This window comes from Centruroides sculpturatus, unplaced genomic scaffold, assembly GCF_000671375.1.
Source record: "Centruroides sculpturatus isolate CEXI.00-Female unplaced genomic scaffold, Cexi_2.0 scaffold1903, whole genome shotgun sequence".
In the NCBI taxonomy this organism is placed as follows: Eukaryota; Metazoa; Arthropoda; class Arachnida; order Scorpiones; family Buthidae; genus Centruroides; species Centruroides sculpturatus.
In genome coordinates this window covers 14,393-36,293 of record NW_019386068.1, presented here as the reverse complement: position 1 = coordinate 36,293, position 21,901 = coordinate 14,393, and the positions used below count along the sequence as shown (strand labels likewise).

The window sequence follows — 21,901 nt, the reverse complement described above, 5'->3', positions numbered from 1 at the left end:
TGAAAATGAAAGCTAGATTTTATTTACCAAAACACTTTTGTTTTTGAATTTATACTGTGAAATAAGCCGAAACAATAATTTTTTTTACATAAAATAAGCGTTTATATAATAAATGATAAATATTTTTGCTTAACCGAATCCAAATAATCAATTACTCTTTAGATTTAGCGGTACAAATTGGAACTAACAAAGGGCCATAAGAAAATGTATAAGATAAAATAGTAAATAATAATATTATAATTATACAAGTTTATTTACTTACTCTTCCAAGTAAGCTTACTTCAATAAAAAATAGTAAATAAATAAAATTTATTTGTTCAAAATCTCTTCAGAAGATCCAGTTCGAGATTTATTAGTTCAAAAATTTCTGTGGAAAACAAAGCATAAGCATGTACACTAACACATTATATATACACACGTTGAAACTAAAGCAATGATAAAATACATTGTAACAGAGAAATATAATTAAATACGGGAGTTTGAACGAAAGATTATAAAATGATAAAATAAAATTACGCCATTGCTGTTACTTGTTAAAATTATCGGTGCGGAAGCACTACTTTTGCCTGGGTGATTGAATGTTCACGTGTCAAATTGGGAGAAAGTGTCAAGACTTCTGGGCAGCTTCTGTACCCGATGACATTACAATACGAATAATTAAAATGTATAGAAGTTCTATGTGGAAAGAAAGAGAAATATTCAAATTTTAAGAACTTTTTCCTCTTGCATTTAAACAATTTCTTTACGTTAAACATAAACAACAAAAACTGATAGTTTATACCTTGTTGTTTTTTATGACCTCATATACAAATATACATTTATATTTAATATCATTTGATACCGTTAAAATGTATGAAAAATTCGTAAAAGAACACTTGTATTTTTTTAAATATATATATATATTTCAGCATTTTGAATATTGATTTAGAAAATTGTCAATTGATAATTTAAATACTTGTATTAACTACACATTGTTCTCTATTTTCGATAACCTCATCCATTTTCGTCGATTTTTTATATCAATAGACAAGGCCAACCTGTAATTTAAAATACTGTATACAATAGTATATTTCGATTGATTTATGCGCTTATTGTTTCCATTTTTAAAAATTTTTCGGAGGTAGGAATTAGAGGAAATTAGCTTTACGTTTGAGTAAGTCTACTACAAATGTAAAGCTTTTGCCGATTTTTCCACAAGTAATGCTGATAAATTCGTGTGTTCGAACAAATCGTTAATTCTGCTGTTCGTAGGGCAGTTTGCGCGTGCGAAATTTAATTAGGAGATAGGTAAATGGATAGATGACCCCGGGTGTTAATCTTATGTTGTAATCATATCGTCATGGGTCGAAATCGTTCGTAGTAAATATTTGTTATATGTGTTTATATGTGTTTATATTTATATATGTTTATATTTTGTATATGTTTATATTTATATAATAAGGCTTATCCTTCCCTATTTCAAACCAACTGAAGTTGACTGAGTTCCTTTTCCGTTATTTCATCTCTCATTCTAATTTTCCGTTTTCCTCCAATTCTTCTATCTCTATAAAAGGTTCCCACAGCATTATGCACAGCATTAGCACAGCATTATTATCTCTTCAGTATGATACCCGGTCGAGCAGTTACGTTCATTATTCAAATAAGGTCCTTTCCTTTCCTCTTCGTCCTTAGTATTACGTTTGCTCCTACCAGTTTGATTGGTAATTTGACTAGTCTATTCCTCCCACTTTGTAGCTCCTTGTCAGGCCCATAATTTGAATGGTAATTAAGATATCAAATGGATAAAGTACAATTAGTCTTCTATTAATAACATAGGTTTTCTCTTATTGTCTTCTTGCAACACATCAAAATTATGAGTCTGAATCTTGATACCTTTTCTATTGGACTTTCTGTCCTATGGGTACTAAAATGGTTTTTTCATCAAATCCATTATGAGTAAGGCTAGGCTCAAAATGAAGCAGCCGGTTAGTGAGGGATGAGCTTTGATGTATTCGACACAGACCACCTCTCCCGACGGACCTCTAGGATATTTCAGACTTGTCTGGATTCGTTTTTTCAGTCCCCAGAGCAGTAGGCTGATATCTGAGGCGATCAAGGAGAGCAATGGCTTTCTTTCTGTATTTCCCACAGAATTCTGGCGCTAGGGATCGCTGCAATGTGATAATGTACTGTATACTTGTACTGTGGCCCACCAGTGGCCAAGCGGTACCGTTTCCTCAACACTCAGAGTTCGGTCGTATACAACTACATGACAATTACGTTACATGACAATTACGTCACATTTTACTACGGGCCGATATAACCTAGAAGCTCATGCCCAATTAGCCGATACAAGAAACTTGTACTGTACAGTACATCCTCGCCCAATCGTTGCATGCAATTATGAAATATTTGTATGTGTAGTGAGTACACGTGCAAAAATTTCATAATTGCATGCAACGACTGGGCGAGGTTTCCTTTCTGAATTTTCCATTAAAGTTATGTGGACTTTTAGACTACAGGCATAGGCTCAGCTATAATAACACCTAAAAAAGCTTATATTTTTTGCAAAAGATTGGATATTTCTTGACAACTTTTCAGAATAAAAGAAAGAAAATAATGCATTTTGTTGTAATTGGGGGTCAAAAAGTCCATTAGTTAGAGCCTCCTTGCTAAAATTGAGTCCTTAATGGAATCAACTTCAATTGTATTTATATTAATGAACGTATTAAGTGAAGTTTATAATTGTAAGTGTCATCCTACAGTAGGACTGGTGCTTAAATTAGTTTTATTTTAATTTAAAAAAATGTTTACGTTAGTTTATGAGTTTTGTGACAAATTTTTTCAAACCAAACACTAATAATTATTAATCGATTTGTAAATTGTTTTATCTTGTATGCAACAATTTCCTGGAAAATTTTGAGCTTCGAAAATATTCTGCACCCCTGGCTGCTCGAGAGAGTTGCGCTTTTCTTTACTCTAGTTCTTGTATTTTGTATAATTCTATTTGTATATTATATTGGTACATATTCTAATCACATCAATACAAGGATATATAGGCCTATACCGAATTACTCTTCAGACATCAGTGTGAGGTTCCACCATTTGTTGGACTTTCACGTGCCTCGGTGAGAGTATTGCGTTACCTAAATTCGAATGGAGAACCAACAAATTCCATAAAAATGTGAAAAGGTGACAGAAATAACCTAATTTATTATTATTATTCGGATTGCTATGTTGCCGGAGAAAGAAAGACGGAGAGTTACAATGGGTTCCTAGGTACCTTTGACCATTCCATTCAATACCGAATGACTCCTGGTGTTCTGAATATATCCTGAACGCGTGTGTTTAGTTGCAATTGCTGCTGGTAATATCATACACCCCCTACAATTGAAAAAGTAAAGCATTATATTGATAGCTTTTGCTATAATGCCACACTATACCAGTGGTAGAGGATCTCACCACATTCTTTAGCAACAAAGACATTTATGGCATGACGCCTTTAATATTAATTTGTTTTGACGTTTAAATAAAATTATTAAATATCTATTTTAATGTTTTAAACGAGTTATTTTAAGCACGTTTTCCGAATAAATAAATAAATATATTTGGTATGGTACACGGAAAGATAAAATAGCAAATAAGTTTATATTAAATTAGACAGGAAAAGTTATTTAAATTTTGTATAGGAAAATTCAACTTCAAATTTATTTTTGTAAATATTTTAATATTATAATTTGATAAATTATAGAAGTATAAAAGAGAAATAATGTAGAATTTTTTAATACTATAATATACATAATTAAAACCTATTATATTCCAAGAAAACGTTCATTAAATCAAGATTTAAATTTATGTTTAGCATTCATACAACAGGAATAAAATATAAAATAACGTTATTAATTTAATGTATGTAACGTCCTTGTACAAAATCATTATAATTTGAAAAAAAACCTTAAACACGCAATTTCGAATGTCTATAAGGAGGAAATTCGAAGGATATTATTAAATATGTATAAAATTTTTATTTCTATTAGTATAAAAATCAGACATGGAAATTGCTCTAGTCCAATTTACCTCTACTTTATTATAATTTACACTATTTCAAAACACTTTTAACAACACTTTGAAGTCTCTCTGGCTATACGAAATTATTTCCTAATTATTGGATCTGATTTCTTTATTAATTACACACAATTTATTTATCTGATAACAATTGACTACAAGGAATTGTAACTAGATTCGTGAATAAACATATATTCCAGTAGGAAAAATCTATAAGTTATGGTCGTACACTAAGAGAAAAATACAATTTCGCGATTAACGTAACAGAAAATATTATAAGAAATGTAAGTTATATAAATACAATCACCGATATTGTCACGATACGTGGTTACATTATTGTATAAACCCGTTAATTTGTATAAAGATATTGAGCGTATGTTTATATAATAAATTGTGAGTGATGATCACTTACAACTTATTCTTTTCATTCTGTAAGGAATACGGAACAAAATACGGGTGATTAGAATTAGGAACAGTCATGTTGTTGGAATTTATAAGTTTACTAGCGTTTTTATCATCTTCGCCTACGAAGCTGTGATTAACATTACCATTTTTCCGCATCTCTTCGCTAATCTCTAATTTCACGGTTTTACCTTTGAACTTCTTGAGTAGGGAATCGAATAAGGATAATAATATGGGTAGGAAAAATAAACTGTGTATTGCAGAAAATAAAATGACTAAAAATATAATTTTAAATGCCGAAAGATAAATGTAAGCTATGGGTATAGCTAATGGCAATATACAGAGGATGGTGCTGACGCTTCCTTGGAAGATAGCCATTCCTATAGCCGAAATTGCCATTACCATACGCTCGTTTGGGTTATCGTTTTCGGTTAATTGATAAATGTACGACATGTGGGCTGAATAATCCACCGAAAATCCGGCACACATGGTTAAAATCATGATAGAAACGGGTCCTACTTCTACATCCCACAGAGCCATGTAACCCAAAACGCTCGCTTCTATAGATATAACAGTGCAAGTTACTACTAACGTCGTTATTATGTTCGGAATAAATAAAAAGCACACCACTGTTATAACAATGGCCACGGAGCATAAAATTTGGATTGTGATTCCGGTCTTCACTTCGATCTCGTCCGAGTAAAAATTTAGAAAGTGGTAAGCGAAAACAGAAAAGGGTGTCCGGTCGGTTATTTCGCGTAATTCTTTTATTCCGTGATAACTGTCCCCTAACGAATTTGTGTAATTAGTTTGGCACAGAAATCTGCTGGCTACGATAGCTGTATTGTTACTATTAAACACAATGTCGCGTGTGAATCTCCTCGCAACGGGATGCTTCAAGAAGAAATTTCTCAGAACGTAAATGAAATCTTGGCTGCTGCTCATGTTAAAATTGGAAATTAAAGGTGAAGTGACGTTGCTCTTGACGAACTTCAAGAAATATCTCAACCACGATTCCGTTAGAGTCGAGTCTGCTATGAAATCTGTGTTTTCTATTTCTGTTAAAAGGTTTTCGATTTGTTTCTGTACTTTTTCATCGGCGTAATCCATCTCTTGATGAACCACAATTTGTATCCTATCACGATATTGGTTGAAATATTTGTAAATGTTGTCGTAGTACGAAATGTAATAAGAATCGTAAGCGGTTCCGGTCTTCAAGCTGGTTAAAAATCCTAATTTGGTTATACCCCAAAATCCAATTGGCAAATACGTAAATAGTATAACCAGAGACAATACTTTAATGGGCCAAAGGGTTAAAATTTTAGCATATTTTTCCCAGAAATTTAATTTCGAAATCGATTTGGACGAGTCGTTCCACGTCGAGCTCGTAGCGAAGAAGCGAACACAGCATCCCATTTCATCTGTAAATATACATTTATTAAAGCTTAAACCGGTTAAAACCTTAAGAATTTTTAATAAATTTCCTCACCGTTGGCTTTTTTAAGGGGGACACCAAATACAGCGTGCCTTTGCTTTTTCTCTAGGTGTCCGCAAATAGCCATACAACCACCTACAAAAGTTATCTGGTAAATGTAGGAAAATAAAACTGCAGTAGAGGCGTAAATACAGAATATTCTGATGAGTCTAAAGGGTGTAGCTACACCGGAAATGAAGGCAATGAAGTTAGTCAGTGACGTAATAGTTATAGACACTGCCGATTCGGAGTACGCTTCCGATAATCTTTCTTTAACACTCTTTGTAGAATCGGTCCTCCTCCATGCTGCCAGTAGGACAAAAGTGTCATCCATTCCTATACCTGCAATGATAAAATCAAGTAAACTCGTTTTAAATGCAAACAAATAACAGCATTGACCCATTTTCACCCATTGACAACGACTCTATACAGTTGAAACTAAAAAAAAAAGAAAAAATTGATTTAATAGTATATGGGAGCAAAAAAGTTGTATGGACTGTTTCTTTACCTATTGATTTGTTTAATGGAATGTAATCGTTATCACTTCTTAAACACGCAATCGTTAGACCCGTTATATCAATATTAATTTATTTACATAAACTAGAATTTTCCCACCTCTCATTTACCTCGCAGATTAAGGATCCAAGGTTCAAAATAGTAATAAAACCAGTCATGATTAATTATTTATATTATAAGTAGTATACTTGGCCCAAAAGTCAGTTGACCGGGAGTTGCTTCGCGAACTCTCGGTTAATCGAAAGGTATGAAAATTGCAATTAAAAGTTTCTTAGTATATGAAATTCCTTCGCTTCGATTGCACAAAACCAGCTTCATTTTCTGTTTCGTAAGGTTAGTTTATTTACACGACTAATTGTAGGTATGAATTACTGAATAAATAAGTCTGGCTCTTATCCAATGGTTTATCTCGAAATAATAGTACTTAGAATACATTAATAGTTACTGTAAGAAAGTCATAAAGCAATCACCTTTGTACTCAATGCGAATTCAGTGTTTACCATGAAAAAATTGACACTCTCCTTGAATTATTGCGCATACATATTTACCTTGATATGCAACTACGTGTTACACGTGTTCTAATAGTCGATATTTATCATATACTTATTGTAAATATATCGAGACAAAGACCGGAAATACGTGGCACCGGTAGTAGGTGAAAAAGTAAAAATTTCTTACCTAGTATAAGAAAAGGTGCGGATCCTACGGCAGCGATAAGTGGCACTCCAAAATATATGACTAGACCGAAAGAAGATCCGAGAGCCATACCTGCTGATGTTGCAGCAATTATCCCCGTCCAGGGTTTGCTTACGATCCAATTGTCCTTTAAACAAGTAATTATAGAAAATAGTAAAGAGACGGATATAGAAAATGCTAACAACGGGAATAATCTTCTTAGCATTTTAACCAGTTCTTTCTCTTGAGATTCACTCGAGTATCTATCAACCACAATATGATGATAATCCGTATCCCGAAGAAGTTCGAGGAATTCGTCCAGCCACATTTTACTCAGTTCGCTCTTAAGTTCCGATGCATCATTCAAAAAATAGAGGAGTCGTAAGGATTTTGCATCCTTAACGCTTCCTTCTTCGTCCAAAGTAACCCCTCCCAATGACGAACCATAAAAAGTATACGAAAATATCCCACTATCGGCGTGTAAAGGGTATTTAAACGAATAATCTCCGCTAATAATTTGGGGAATTTTGTCTCTTAGAAGAAGTACAGAATTTTTGTAACACTTGCCTCCATCTTTAACGCACAGATCCTTATATTTCCAACGCTCACCCTTATATTGTACTGTGACGTTTCTTATGATTCCATCGAGATTGACGACCTCTTCAAAGACGGACTGGCGAAAAATCGATCCTCCGTCTTTAGCAGTGATTACAATGGAACCCTCACTGGGTTCTCTGTTGAGTCTCCAAGGGTTCGAGTCGTTATTGTATTCCACATCAAAGTACCTTCCTATTATGGCTTCCTCCCGAATGGTCCTACAGTTATCGGGTGCTAGCAGATACTTTGTATTATTTTTCTCGTATATGTTCTGCAATCCTGTGCTAAGGATCAATGTTAGGGCTACGGGTATAATGACGTAATACGACGGATTATCAGCAATGGATCCTCCAAGTTGTTTAAATCTGGAGGAGAAAAATCTAGCTACACAATCGAGTTTCATTCTTGAACTGTGCTGAAAGTAAACAAAGGTCATAAAAAATATTTTATTGTTTTCTGTACAGGAAATTGCAAGTAATTGAGAAATAATTAAGTAAATACAACTATTGTTCAAGTAAGGTTTAAAAAACATGCTTTATAGAAAACCAATCGGTTATTTGATGTCACGATTCATTAAAAATTCGACTGGTATAAAGGGTGGCCTAAAAGTCAGTTAACCGTTTATTTTCCGCGCATACCAGCGATCAGACGAGTTTATAATAATTTAATTTCCTTTTAAAACTAACACGGGATATTGTAAAACAAAAATAACTTTTGTAATCGATTGTATCAAAGTTTGGTTACAAAATAAACGTTTTAAACCAGTTGTAAACGCTTTTCTTTTGTTTTTTTTTATCATTTCGAACGGTGTTATTTTCGTTCAGAATTAATAAAACGCATATCGTGACCACCTTAAGATTAGAAATTTTCGAAAGTGGAACAAACTCCCTTATGTTGGACCTCTTACTTTTTATAAAGAAGGAAAATACGCTCCATCAAGTATGTCTACGTCTATAATGAAGCATAAATTAAAATCTTATATTACTTTATATATTAAAATATTAGTAATATTAAAAAAAAAATATACTAGCGCTTATTGCATCACATTAGAAATGGCGCAATTTCCACCAACGAAAATATTTTACTTATTTTATTAAAAGAAAAAATTCTTTTACGAAAGTAAAAATGAAATATTAATTACAAAAGTTTGTCCACCCTTTTTTAAATGTTATAGTCGCATTTACAGGGAGAGTTATAAAAATAAATAAAATAAATTTAATAACTAACCTTTCTAGTAGTGATGCGTACGAGTATTAACGTTTAAAATGAATTTACAAGCTTACAATTATGTTATTTTATTGTTTACTGCACTCTTCTAGAAGTATTATACTCGGAAAGTGATTCGACTGAAAGTGCCCTTGACTCTTTGCTAACTCATTTCCTATTGGTGGAATTTGAAAGGAAATCTGACCTTTTAATAATTCTTCCCCAACTGCAATTAAATACACAAAATATACAAATAATTAATTCTTATGCAAGGAGGAAAGTTTCCTTAAAGGGAAATACTAAATATCGTAGTTTAAATATATTGTAATATTATACTTAATTAAATTCTGTATATTTTTAGTTTCATTTAGGATTAACACGGCAAAGTTAACTTAGTTTTGGGCCACCCTGTAAATTCTATTACATTCAAAAGTTATTTCTAAATTCTTAAATTGCTACTTTTGATGAGGAACAGAGGGGAGGGGAATACTCTTGTTGTAAATTATCGAATTTTATTAGAGAAGGGAGGATCTTTTCCTGTTATACAGAAGACGAATTGGATCATTATGATATCATTTTGATGCTTCCTCGATCTACAAATTTCAACTTTTTAATGAAAGATATGGAAGATAAGATATCTTATGGAACTATATCTATATCTATTCCTTATCTTTCGTTAAAAAACAGCTTGCATTGTTTGTTTTCATCCCCAATGATTGCTACCATTACTTTTATAAGCGTTCAGATTGGTTCGGGAGATATTAAGAAATTGGGAGGATCATAATTCTCGAATCAATATTCCGATTTTCTTTAAAATTTTCAGAATAATTTCTTCATAATACATATACTTCCCTGCAAAATTTCAGAAAATTTCGACAAAAGGCACAGCATTTATTAAGCTTGAAATTGGGCGAACAAAAATCGTTTCCTCCACACATTAATATTGAACAAAATCCCAAATTTATTACATTTCTCGACGGTTCAAGGTCCCGAATCTAAAAATTTCGAAAAGCGTAGAAAAAGAGGTAGAAGTGCGTGCAGGAAAGAAATGATAAGGGCGGTAAGTGCAGAAAGGGGAGAAAGGAAGACAAGTCTAGAAGGAAAAGCGCAATAGATGTTGAGATACATGTATTTCTAGTAATCATGCATATTTTATTAAATATACTTGTAAAATTAATTCATTTAAAAAGAATACAAAAATATATCAAGGAAGTAAATATCAAAATTGCCATATAATATTAAAGTAAATAAATTAACAAAATTTAAAAACGTATTTAAAATTTTCCATGTTAGATTATTATAAAATGGTTTCATAAGAAAAGTACTGACTGACTATAACAGAAAAAAAAATACTATTTTGATATTCATTTTTCGTCGTGTATTTAAAACGTTAACCTTGAACTATTTTTCGTATTAAAATTAATACTGATTATTATTACTTTGGCGTACAGTACAATTTATTCAAATATTTGGATAAGGAGGAAGTTATGAGCTTTCTATCGACACGTGATTTCTATTGACAACATTGAAATGCACTTAAAATAATAATGTTTAATGAAATGTCAAAGCGTTGACAATAACATTACTCGTATAATAAAAAGAAATCGATGAAACAGGCGTGACAATGGGCGAACGCACTTTGTGAAGTGTGAATGCCGCTGCCGAGGGGGGATGCCTCCCGGGTGGACTTTCTATGAGAAAACTGCCCATATTTAGGTGTTGTTACAACTGAATATGGACAGTTTAGCACACATTTAACGCGATAAAAACCCGGTAAACTCCACGTGGCCGCCCCCCCCAAAAACGGCCATTTTAATGCGACCCGTTGTACTTATAATTTATTTCCAAATGTTTATTACAACTAATTTTGAATAAACTTTTAAAATCTCAATTAATATACTGTATTTTCTAAAAATACAGTATTCGTTCGTCCTTCCGGATGTCCGTGCACCGAGTATTATGTTAATACGTCAATATATCGTAACTTAGCTTAAAAATTATGAATAAAGAACACGCGAACGGCCGTGCTTCCTTATTTTTACTGTCTGTAAGTGTCGATTCATACTTAAAATAGATATAATCTCCGTATTTATGTGTTTTGGGCATATACTAATTTAGCCAGACAATTCTCATTGCGCCATATCGAAATCCTGACGCTACGTTTTAGGCATTCCAGCTTGATTTTCACTACTTTTCCGGATAATATTTATTAAAATAGGATATATGAAAGGTAAAACATACGAATAGGTAGCGACATCTATTTACGAACGTAAATACTAATTAAGGAAGACATTAATCCAAATTTTAATTAATCTGGGCCCATTTTAATTTATCAGACAGAGACGAACAATAAGTTCAAAGTATTCATCAATGACCTACAAATTTTTATTGTTAACGAAGTTTTACTTTCGAGAACTTCAGCTCCCCCTTAAGGGATAATATGACCCTAAAACATTTTTTCAAATTTAATTGTGATTTATGTAATATTTTAATTTTATACAAGTTACATATACGGAAAAACACGAATAAACGGATCTGGTATAATCAGAAAACTAGAAAATCACTTAGAAATTTATAAGTTTATTAAACGATCAGACAAACAGACGTACTAGAGTATATATCACTTCGAAATTACTCCGTGTTCATAACGTCTCGAATCTCGCATACCAGTTATAATTTGGGGGATCAGGAATCGAATCCAAACGGTTGAAAAATCCCTGAGATTTCGAAAGTAGTCCATTCCCACCACCGCCCCATTGTAGGCCCGGCCGAACCCATAATGGGTTGGCTAAGAAAAGCCCTCTTAGTGCCACAGGGTAGAAAAGAGTTTAAAAAAAACACAGTCAGAATTTTTCAAGATATTTCACAAGTATAATGACTTTTCATAGCATTGTGTTTTATAAAAAAAAGTAAAAAAAGTAAAAAAAAAAACTGTTTACCTTCAAGGAAATGAAACAAACTGGATCAATTGCAAACCTGTCAACTTCAAAACGTTGAATAAGCCGTCGTCTGGCATTGATTCCGAAAAAAACTGGCAAAGGACTAAATTGCGTTTAATTATTTAATTAACATATATGCAAAATTGCATATATGTTAATTAAATAATTAAACGCAATTTAGTCCTTTGAGTCATCAATTTAAAATTAGTCGCCAAATCTGGCAACTCGACCCACGAAGATGTGATTGACACTTCTACCTACGTACTCGAAAAGGTGATGACGTACAGGTATAATCTTAAAATTTAGCTGACTTAAAGTGGAAGTTACTTAAAGGTACCAGAAATAAACGACAATGAAAACCGAACAAAATGAGGAAAAAAGCTGAAAAATTTTAACTAGACAGGATTCGGTTGGCAGCACTGAAATTGTTTGGTTTCCTTGAAAGTAATCGGTTATAACTAACCTAAATCAATGATATAAACACGAGATTTATAATTAGTATTTTAATTGTATTATTAGCGAAACGATTTTATTAAACAATAACTTATTTATTATTATTATTATTTATGTTTTAATCTCGACCTTTTTGTAGAAATGAAGTTTTAAAATGAGGAAAGTAACGGCTATTAGCGGAGATGTGAGAACGACCCATTAACCTATTAACCTTTAACGGTTGTTGCACTCACCACGCTTTCAATTTTCAACTTTTCTTAGTGTTTAGTTTTAAAATGACAAAAGAAAGTGTTAAATAGTAGTGTTACATCAAAATTTAAATATAGACTAAAACTGAACGTTCGATCGTTTTCGGGCTAGGTTAAACTAATTTGATTTAAAAGTAAGCTGTTAGGCTGCCATCTTGTATCTACTAATATTAATAATTAACAATTAATTAAACAATTTTAAAAGAATATAATAGACTTTAAACTTAAAACTATAATATCTTACTACTCTTAATTAATGCAAGATCTTCGCTTCCAGGCATATATAATCTGGATCAAATTCATGCAGATTGATTGTTAATACCTGTTCGTTAGCGTGTCTGGTTTTTTATATAGTGTTCTAATTAAAGTGTATTTATAAAACTTTCGTGCAATATACCATTAATCTTATTACTAATGCTGCTATCCAGTTTCTAATAGAAAGTCCTCCCGAAAGACATCTTCTTGGCCGATTGATCAAATGTTGCGTTACCATATTCTATCAAACCAAACCAATTTAGTATCGGCAGGACATCTGTAACCATTCTTTGAATAAGTATTTGTTTACATTCCGATGGGCCCGAAAAAAGGCCCTTTCAGTGCCTTTTTTCGGGCCCATCGTGGGTTCGACCAGTCTATTATAGGACGGCCGAGTGTTTACGCTGGGTCCCCTACCCCCGAAAAATTCCTGGAGTTTTTCGACCGCCTGGGTCATCCGGCCAGCATACTTCGAATGGTAATGGCTGCAACATTTATCTATTCACTCAAAGAAATTTAAGGAAGTAATTTTTTAGATTTTGCAATCAATAATAGAAAAAAAAATTGAAACTGGAAGGCCTATATTACGCTTCATTGAATTTAAAGAAATGATATGAGTTACATTATTATTATAAACGTTGATAGATTTTAGTGAGTATTCTTTATGCTCTGAATAATATCTATTCTTGGTTCACTTCATTACGTTTAATCTTACTTGTTTCACGTAAAACTAATACATTTTTTAAAATTTATATCAAAAATTGACTGTTAATGATATAAAAATGCTGAAAACCCCCATATTTACAATGCCAGGAATCATTTTCTATTACTTAAATTCATCAAACATGGGAGCAAAACTATAATATTAAACACTAAAAATAAACGAACGTCTTGAAAATGAACAATTTTTAAAAGAAATCTACTCGAATAAGAGAATTCGAACAAAATTAAACTGTTCACTCACCTGATATAATACTAAATAAATGTGTAGTGAACACATCGAGAAGAGATTTAACTATGAAGTATCGTTCAATCTTTTCTACACAAACCCTACTTAACATTGGATTCAATATCTAACTATGCGTAAAATTATAGATCTAACCAGAATTTAATAAGAATATCATTTCTGTATAAATACAGTAGGAAGAGGAAATTCTCATCGAACTAATCATTATTCATCCATGTGTGATACCAAGTGTAAAGTAGTGTAGATATTGAGAATATATTTTCACACCTAGGTTATATTTTGGAGTAGAAAAATACAAAAAGTACGACAGGAATTTCGTTTAATCCGAGTGATAGTAAAACTACTGTTCATTAGTTAATAATATAAGTATTATTTAATTAACAAAGGGTCTTGCTAGTTGCTAATGGACATTGAGGGGGGAAAGTACAGGCCTTTAAAATGTGGCGTTGGAGGAGAATGTAGAAAGTAGCTTAGACTGAAAAATTGACCAACGAGCAGGTTTAGAGGGAGCAGAAAAATCAAAACCATTTTTGACACTATAAATGAAGAAACAACACGATAGGGCATCCATTAAGGAATTCAGAATGGATGAAAATATTGAGGGAATGGCAAAGAGAAAAGCGATAAGAAGAAAACTTAGAATGGAGTACTGGGATATAGTGAAAAGCAAGAGGCTGGATGGCCGAGCGGTCAAGGTGACAGCCTACCTCTCTGGGGGACCCGGGATCAAATCCGAACAGGTCAAGAAATCCCCAGGAATCTTTCGGGGGGTGGACCGTTCGAATATGTCGGACCCCATCTCTCACTACCCGGGCGCCCCCTTGTGGGCCTAGCCGAACCCATAATGGGTCTGCTATAAGAGGCCCTCTTAGTGCCACAGGGCAGAAAGAGTATTAAAAAAAGTGAAAGGCAGAATACATTACTGAAAAATTAAGCAACTGGCATAAATGGTGAACTTGAAGCTGTCCACCATTCAAACCCCTTCCTTACATTGTCAATAATTTCGGGTTGATTAGAATTACTCTAATAATTCAATTTTTAATTAATACTTAGTAATCATATTTTAAATGATTAATTATTTGAAATTTCGAACGTGTTAATGTAATTCCACTTATCTAAATTTTCGAATTTTAACCGAACCAGAAGCTATTTTTTAAATATAATTCGTTTCTGAGTAAGAACTGGAGTAATGATATTATGCTTTACGTTCGGTTTACTGGTATTTTCTGTAATGTATGGCGAAGACGTTGAAACATTTAGAAAATATCCAATTCCAATTTTCAGAAGATACGAACCTTTTCGACTAATTAATTCGAAGTCGATTTCTAGAAATGATATACATTATTCCAGACTGACCTGGAAGAAGAAGATAACTTTTCAATTTATGGCTTTCCATAGATTCTTTCATGTTGTCGCTTACCGTTCGACTTTGTCTGCGGATGCCACTGTTTATATCCACAATAGAAACAATGTTACAATGAAAAATCTGATTAATTTAGGAATAGAAGTCTACACTGGATGGCTGGTAGGCCATCGCGATTCTTTTGTTGTAGGTTTCTTCAATAAGAATGTATTTCAGAGCATCATCGTCACTGAAGAGGAGACGTTTAATGTGGAACTTGCCAGTAAATATTTAAAAAATAAAACAAATTTTGATGCAATTGTCTACAGAAGTTCAGATATTATAATTTTATCTGAAAATAATGGCTCAAAATGTGGAAGTATAGCAAACTGGAAGATTAAATCTTTAAAGATTGCACACGATGCGGGAAGAACGTTCGAAAGTTCGAATGAGAGAACGGTATGCAATTTAGATATGGTTAGTGATATATCTTTATACGATAAGGATAACTCTAACGAAGCAGACATTATTCAACAAATGCTCTTTCTAGTTACCGCTGCGGATAGGTTCTTCTCTAAATTCGATTTTAATAGAGATGGACAACGAGATAATATAGGTATTACAGCGAGTAGATTTACGATATTTAAAGATTTTCAATCCACTCTCTATCCATTTAGAAACATAAATAATAGTACAGACATAGAGAAATACCTGAAAAGTGCAGAAAATTACGAAAACGATTGCTGCTTAGTCCATTTTCTGTTCTTCAAATCGTTTGAAAGCGATAAGAGTGTTGTAGCGTCTTTTGGTGGTTCCGAGAATAATGGAATTTGTATGAACTCAAGAAGGACATTTCGTTCGAGAAATGTTGTTATCACCACAAGAAAATACGGTCCATTTGCAAGACCGTTAATTGAAGCATCTTACTTATTTGCTCACGGCGTGGCTCATGCTTTCGGTGCACCCCACACGAATGCCAATAGAAAAGGTCAGAATTTTTTGATGGATCCACATTTTGGCATGTTAGATTTGACAAAAACGACTCTTTCAAATTATAGCATCGATTCTATATCTGGGATTATTCACGAAAGAGGTGAGTCATATTGTTTCAATTAAAGTGAAATTTTATTAATACTTACAGTATATGTTTAGGAAGTTGGTGTTTGAGGAAGGAGGACGATGCCGTTTGTGGTAATAGGATTACAGAAGAAGGCGAAGAATGTGATTGCGGGGATAGGAGTATTTGCGATAGTATCGATCCCAGCTGTACCCCTTCAGACGGAAACGGCACAGATAAACCATGCTCTTTACGACGTAGCGAAAATAAGATTTGTAGTCCTAGAGAATCAGTATGCTGCACCAAAGATGGAAAATATGTTAGGAGAGAAGACAAGAAAATTTGTACAAGTAACCTTAATGAATGCGTGAAACCACAGATATGTAATGGCAAATCTTCAGATTGCAAACAACCCAGTATTTCGTATCACAGAAAACTGTGTGCAGGAAACTCAAGGTTTTGTTACCATAGTTTCTGCAACGGAAGCATATGCTTCAAACATGAATTATTGGTAAGTAGAGAATAAGTAATTTATTCAAGGGATAAACTTAAAATTTGAGAAATGCTTTTAGGATTGCGAATGTACCGATGATTTTTATGCGTGCCATGTTTGTTGCGTGTATAAAAACATATGCAATTCCTTTTATCTGTTGGCTAAACCATTGTACAAAGAAGTTCCGATAAAGCGATTAGGAGAATATTGCATGAATAAAACGGGCTACTGTAATGTGTGAGTATAAAAAAAACCATCTTTCATAGTTATTACATGATTGTTAACATATTCCATACTTGATTAGTATTAAGAGCACACTTGTTCTTTTATGTAATTAAAAAATATTTCCTTTCCAGGGATGGAAAATGTATTAAATTTGAATTCAATCCTTATGAATCCTTGAAATATTCTTCTATTCACCACAATGATTCTAATTTAATGTTTCTGTTTTTTGCATTTTTAATATCAGCCATTATATTAAGCATAATTTACAATTACATAAAAAGAGGAAAGGAGAGAAGACTAGCAATATACTTTCAAAAATGTATCAATATAAGAAGAAAAGATCTTAGCCATGAAATTACACATATAAATATCTCACAGATTAATACTTTTATCCGTTTGTCAACTTTGTTTCCATCTGTTTCACTTAATATCATATTTATTTTGATGAAAATCTTGAGTGAAGAGAGACTGGTAGTGATCTCTATAGTGTCTAGTGGTATTCCTATGAGGATCGAGTTTGAAAAACCGATTTTCATTCCCAAAATGAAATATTATAAGATATTAGGACCTAAACATAGACATTTTAAAAAGAAAATTTCCAAAATTAAAAGAGCACTTTCGTATAGATTGGAAGAAGAAATGCTATAACGTGAACATTGAATTTATAACCGAAAAGTATACGGACATATTTCATGAGTAATAAAAAGTTATTTTTAATATAAAGTTGACTTATTTTATAAAAGATATTAATAACCAAAAATCTAGCAACGAGTTGCTTAAGTTTCCCGGCAACATTTGGTGGCGCCATCTGTTGTGATATTTTATTTTAAAAATTTTATATTTTTAACTACTATTATCAAATGGAAAAAAGCTCAATTTTGAGGCTAGGGATGGGTTTTATAAAAAGATTGTAAATGTTAATAACGAGTGAAATCATCATTATGTCCGACCCTATTCAAGATATGACACATAATCCCCTCTATCTCCCAACCCCTCGACCTTTAATCAGCAAAATTTAACACCACCAATTTCCTAATAAACCCACTGCAAAATTTCAAAAATTTTCGACGAAAGGCACATGAGTTATTAAGCTTCAGAGTGAACAATTTTTTTGCATTTTTCACATTTCAAGGTTCCTTGAGTTCAAAAATGTAAAAATGTGAGGGGTTCTTTCCGAATTTCTAACCGATCGCCATAATTTCCCCTTGTATTATATATAAGTCTGAAAAGAAAATGTTTCGTGTTGAAATGGTCGAGGCTGTAAAGGCGCTAGTACACTTTCTGGTAGACTATTCTGTAGCAGATTAGCTTTTACAATCCATCAGAAAATCAGGCAGAGACACCTATGCCACTCTTCTTCATCATCCAGCCATTTTCGTTGATTGATACTGAAACCTCTTCCATTTGCTATGGATTCTTAAAAATCTTTCAGTCTTGTAAGCACTAAGAACCATTTTCCTTACTATTCATGGGTTCGATCGAGTTCACAATAGAATGGCAGGGGTTTTAAACTCTTTCAGCTCTATGCGCTCTAAGAGTGCCTCTTTTAGTAAGCCCATTATGGGTTCGGCCAGGACCATAATGGTGCGGCTAGGTGGTGAGGGACGGGACCGACATATTTAGACGGACCACCCACGATAAATTTCTGAAGCTTTCTCGACACGCCCGGGTTTCCTAGAGTGGTAGTCTGCCATATTGACCGCTCGGCCATCCAGTGAGGGATGGAATCTAACATATTCGAGCCAACCCCTCCAAGGAAAATTTCTGAATCGAGCTGGCCTCGAACCTGTGACATGAATCTACTAAGCTGGATTCATGCTAGAATCATTAAGCTAATTTTACCTGTTGACAATAGTCATTATTTTCTTTTTCGAGTATCTGAATAACTTCCATGCCCCGGTATTACCATAAAAATTTCTCAGATTTTGTTAAAAATAACATTAAAAATGAAAACATAAATATAAATCAAACTAAAATCTGGTTTACGACGGTCGACCAGTTTTTCAAGAAGAGCCAGCTTTAATAGGAGTATCTCGTGTCTACTAAAATGATGTCACAGTAGTAAAAAACGCTCGTTTACTATTTCTGTCGCCATTAAATAAAATTTTAAGTCGTATTTATGGTTTATTTAGCTTTATATATAATTATTAATAAAATGATTTATTTCGATAATATAATTATAGAACGGAATGAACATTCATAAACAAACGTGACGTATGCGAAATGTGACGTATTGTTTTCAATTAATTTTATTATTGTCTTTGTCCACGTTTATATTTTAATCGGATAAGCAACACGACAAAGGGGCAATTTGCCAAGAGTATGTCTACCAAAAGAACTTTCTACGGGGAAACTGGCATATATTTAGAATCTAAATATTTCAATAAATTCTTCACGTGCACAACATCTAAATTTTAGATGTTGTGCACGTGAAGAAAAACCAGAATACTCCACGTGGCTAGTTCCGTTGGAGGGCCGTGAACTCGCGATCAAATTTAACTTGCTCGGTGGATTCTTATTCGATGTTCAATTCACACCGATGTTCACGAGAGAACGTAACATAATTTTTTTGCGGTGTCATTTTTTGTGTGTGAAATCACTCGAAATTTTTATAATATTCGAAATCTCGCTTTAATGTTTTTTTCTTTTTAAACAGTTCCAATGAGTTTTGAATAATGTTCTAGAAATGCATGGTAACCCTTGATTTACAGGGGGAAGCGAATATGAAATTTATACATTTGAACAGCTTTTAATATGAACTCGACATTATTAATAGTTTAAATGTAATTTTTCTTATATTTAAAATACACGATGAGTTAATGGTTAAACCGGATATTAATATTCATAAAACGGGAAAAAACTTTCCTTGAAAAAAGTCTTTTAGAAAAATACTTGATGTACTATTTTTATCTTATTTGAATACATACATTTAATACATCAGTTACCTTTAGAAAATAAACCTGTGTTTACTGGAAAATAAAAATTGTATGTAATACTTCGAAGTAGTGACGTGAAAAGACGAGAATAAACTAAATATTTCTAATTTGCATATCATCAACATATATTATTTTAGTAGCTAGCGTAATGGCAATTGTGAAATATGTTATTATACATCCTAAAGAGTTAAAAAATAACAATAAAAACAGCACAAGATCACTTAATATATAACAAATAGAATTATAAAAAATCCAGCAACGAGTTGCGTAACTTTCCCGGCAACATTTGGTGGCACCATTTGTTATAATATTTTATTTTAAATTTTTAAATATTTTTAATTATTATAAAATGGCAAAAATCTTAATTTTAAAGGTAGGGATGGGTTTTATAAAATATCGTAAATGCTAATAACGAGTAAAAACGACATTAATTCCGATCTTACTGGAGATATATAAGACTCCTTTTATCTCTCCATCCCCTCTACCTTTAATCACCAAAATTGAATAGCATCAATCCCCCAGTACACAAACCTGACAAAAAGCACAAGAGTTATTAAGCTTCAAATAGGGTGAACAAAATTGTTCTCCCCACACACTAACATCTTTCTTTTTATTTATAACTTTTTACGCCCTGTGGGAACTAAAGGAGCCTCTTTTTGCAAGCCCATTATTGGTTTGGCCAGGCCCACAATGGAGCTGCCAGGTAGTGAGGGACGGGGCACGTCATATCCTAGCGGACAACCCCCCGAAAAATTCCTGCGGATTTTTTGACCCGCCCGGATTCGTTTCCAGGCCCCACCCAGAGCGGTAGGCTGCCACCTTCACCACTCGACCATCCGGCCGTCAACACACTAACATCCTGTGTTTACTGGAGAATACAAATTGCACCTAATACTTCGAAATAGTGACGTGAAAAAACAAGAATAAACATACAGAAATTGCCTCAGAATTATTTTTTTGCATTTCTCGACATTTCGAGGTCCCCCTGGGTCCCATAAAGTAAGTGTTGGGGAGTCAGTTTTTGACCGATTGAATAATGTATCCCCCTACTATGTATAACAGCCCTCCTACTATGTATAACAGCTACTATGTATAACAGCTATGTATAACACTTTTCCCCTACTATGTATAACAGCCGGGAAAGTAAAAAGTAATTATTTTATTATTTTTATAATAAAAACCCCAAATAGTTTTGCTTCCTTATTGGAAGTTTCTGGTTGTGTCACGGAACCACTATATCTTATACGAATAACTGTCATTTACGACACACCAAGGCATCACATTACAAGTTAATTTACAGCTAAATTACAGTAATTATAAGTACAAATGCATAAATATACTTACAGTAATTATAAAAACTTTTTGTTTAAACAGCAGACATTGCACGCGATCCCGAGTTTGCGTCATTCAAATCCACCCCTCTCTTCTTATTCAATAAACTCTCCTCCACCAAGGCCACACACAAATAATAATCTGCCTGACTGTTCTCCGAATCTTATAAATAATTGTGTCCCCCACGTGAGCCAACCTATCATCATACGAATTTTTTTTTTTTTTTTTTAAATTGTAGGGTATGTACTGTACAGTACAGTACAGTACTTTAACAACTTTTTCTCCCGCTGTCTGGATTATATATATACAGTAGAACCTCGAAAACTCGGCTTTCGATAACCCGGCACTCCGTATAACTCGGCCACACCCTGGCAGGGCAAAAAAATCATTAGTTAATTAATTTTCATTATAGACAGCTTTATAAAAGTATAAAAGCTCTCATAATGTATTTTTCTGAGGTCTGTCTTATCAGGTAAATTACTTTACACAGTGTATTCATTAATTTTCATTTTCGTGTAGTAAAGGCTCTATGCCTTCATAAAGGACGTACTTTTCCTTTGTTTAAGGGTATTTGGGCAGTTTATTCTCTGTTGTATTCTCAAGCAAACAATACATACAAGTACAGTACAGTAGAGGAAACACGCATATTTATCCTTTTTTAACCCCATTCCCGATAACCCGGCATTTTCACAAACTCGGCCACCCTTCGGTCCACATTAGGCCGAGTTTTCGAGGTTCTA

General features: G+C 33.2%; 2 protein-coding genes across 10 annotated transcripts; one reads left to right on the top strand and one right to left on the bottom strand.

Annotated features, from left to right (window-relative positions):
• Positions 1-4,046: 4,046 nt before the first annotated feature.
• On the bottom strand, positions 4,047-21,282 carry LOC111613406 (patched domain-containing protein 3-like). 7 transcript variants are annotated; one of them, XM_023354759.1, is made up of 6 exons: positions 15,197-15,328; positions 15,072-15,132; positions 8,992-9,140; positions 7,115-8,123; positions 5,936-6,262; positions 4,047-5,867 (listed from the first exon to the last, which is right to left on the bottom strand). In XM_023354759.1, the coding sequence occupies exons 4-6, from the start codon at positions 8,109-8,111 to the stop codon at positions 4,453-4,455; spliced, it is 2,739 nt and encodes a 912-aa protein (XP_023210527.1). In that variant the 5' UTR covers positions 8,112-8,123; positions 8,992-9,140; positions 15,072-15,132; positions 15,197-15,328; the 3' UTR covers positions 4,047-4,452. The 7 variants fall into 7 exon arrangements, with proteins under 7 accessions (XP_023210527.1, XP_023210524.1, XP_023210525.1 ...); XM_023354756.1 differs by having other exon boundaries at positions 8,936-9,140; positions 15,197-15,325; XM_023354757.1 differs by lacking the exons at positions 15,072-15,132; positions 15,197-15,328 and adding an exon at positions 21,174-21,206 and having other exon boundaries at positions 8,936-9,140.
• Positions 14,921-17,574, top strand: LOC111613407 (disintegrin and metalloproteinase domain-containing protein 10-like). Of its 3 annotated transcripts, XM_023354764.1 has the most exons (5): positions 15,441-15,595; positions 15,669-16,211; positions 16,271-16,686; positions 16,748-16,905; positions 17,025-17,574. In XM_023354764.1, exons 1-5 carry the CDS (start codon positions 15,580-15,582, stop codon positions 17,539-17,541), a joined length of 1,650 nt encoding a protein of 549 aa, XP_023210532.1. In that variant the 5' UTR covers positions 15,441-15,579; the 3' UTR covers positions 17,542-17,574. The 3 variants fall into 3 exon arrangements, with proteins under 3 accessions (XP_023210531.1, XP_023210530.1, XP_023210532.1); XM_023354763.1 differs by having other exon boundaries at positions 14,921-16,211; positions 17,169-17,574; XM_023354762.1 differs by having other exon boundaries at positions 14,921-16,211.
• Positions 21,283-21,901: the final 619 nt, after the last annotated feature.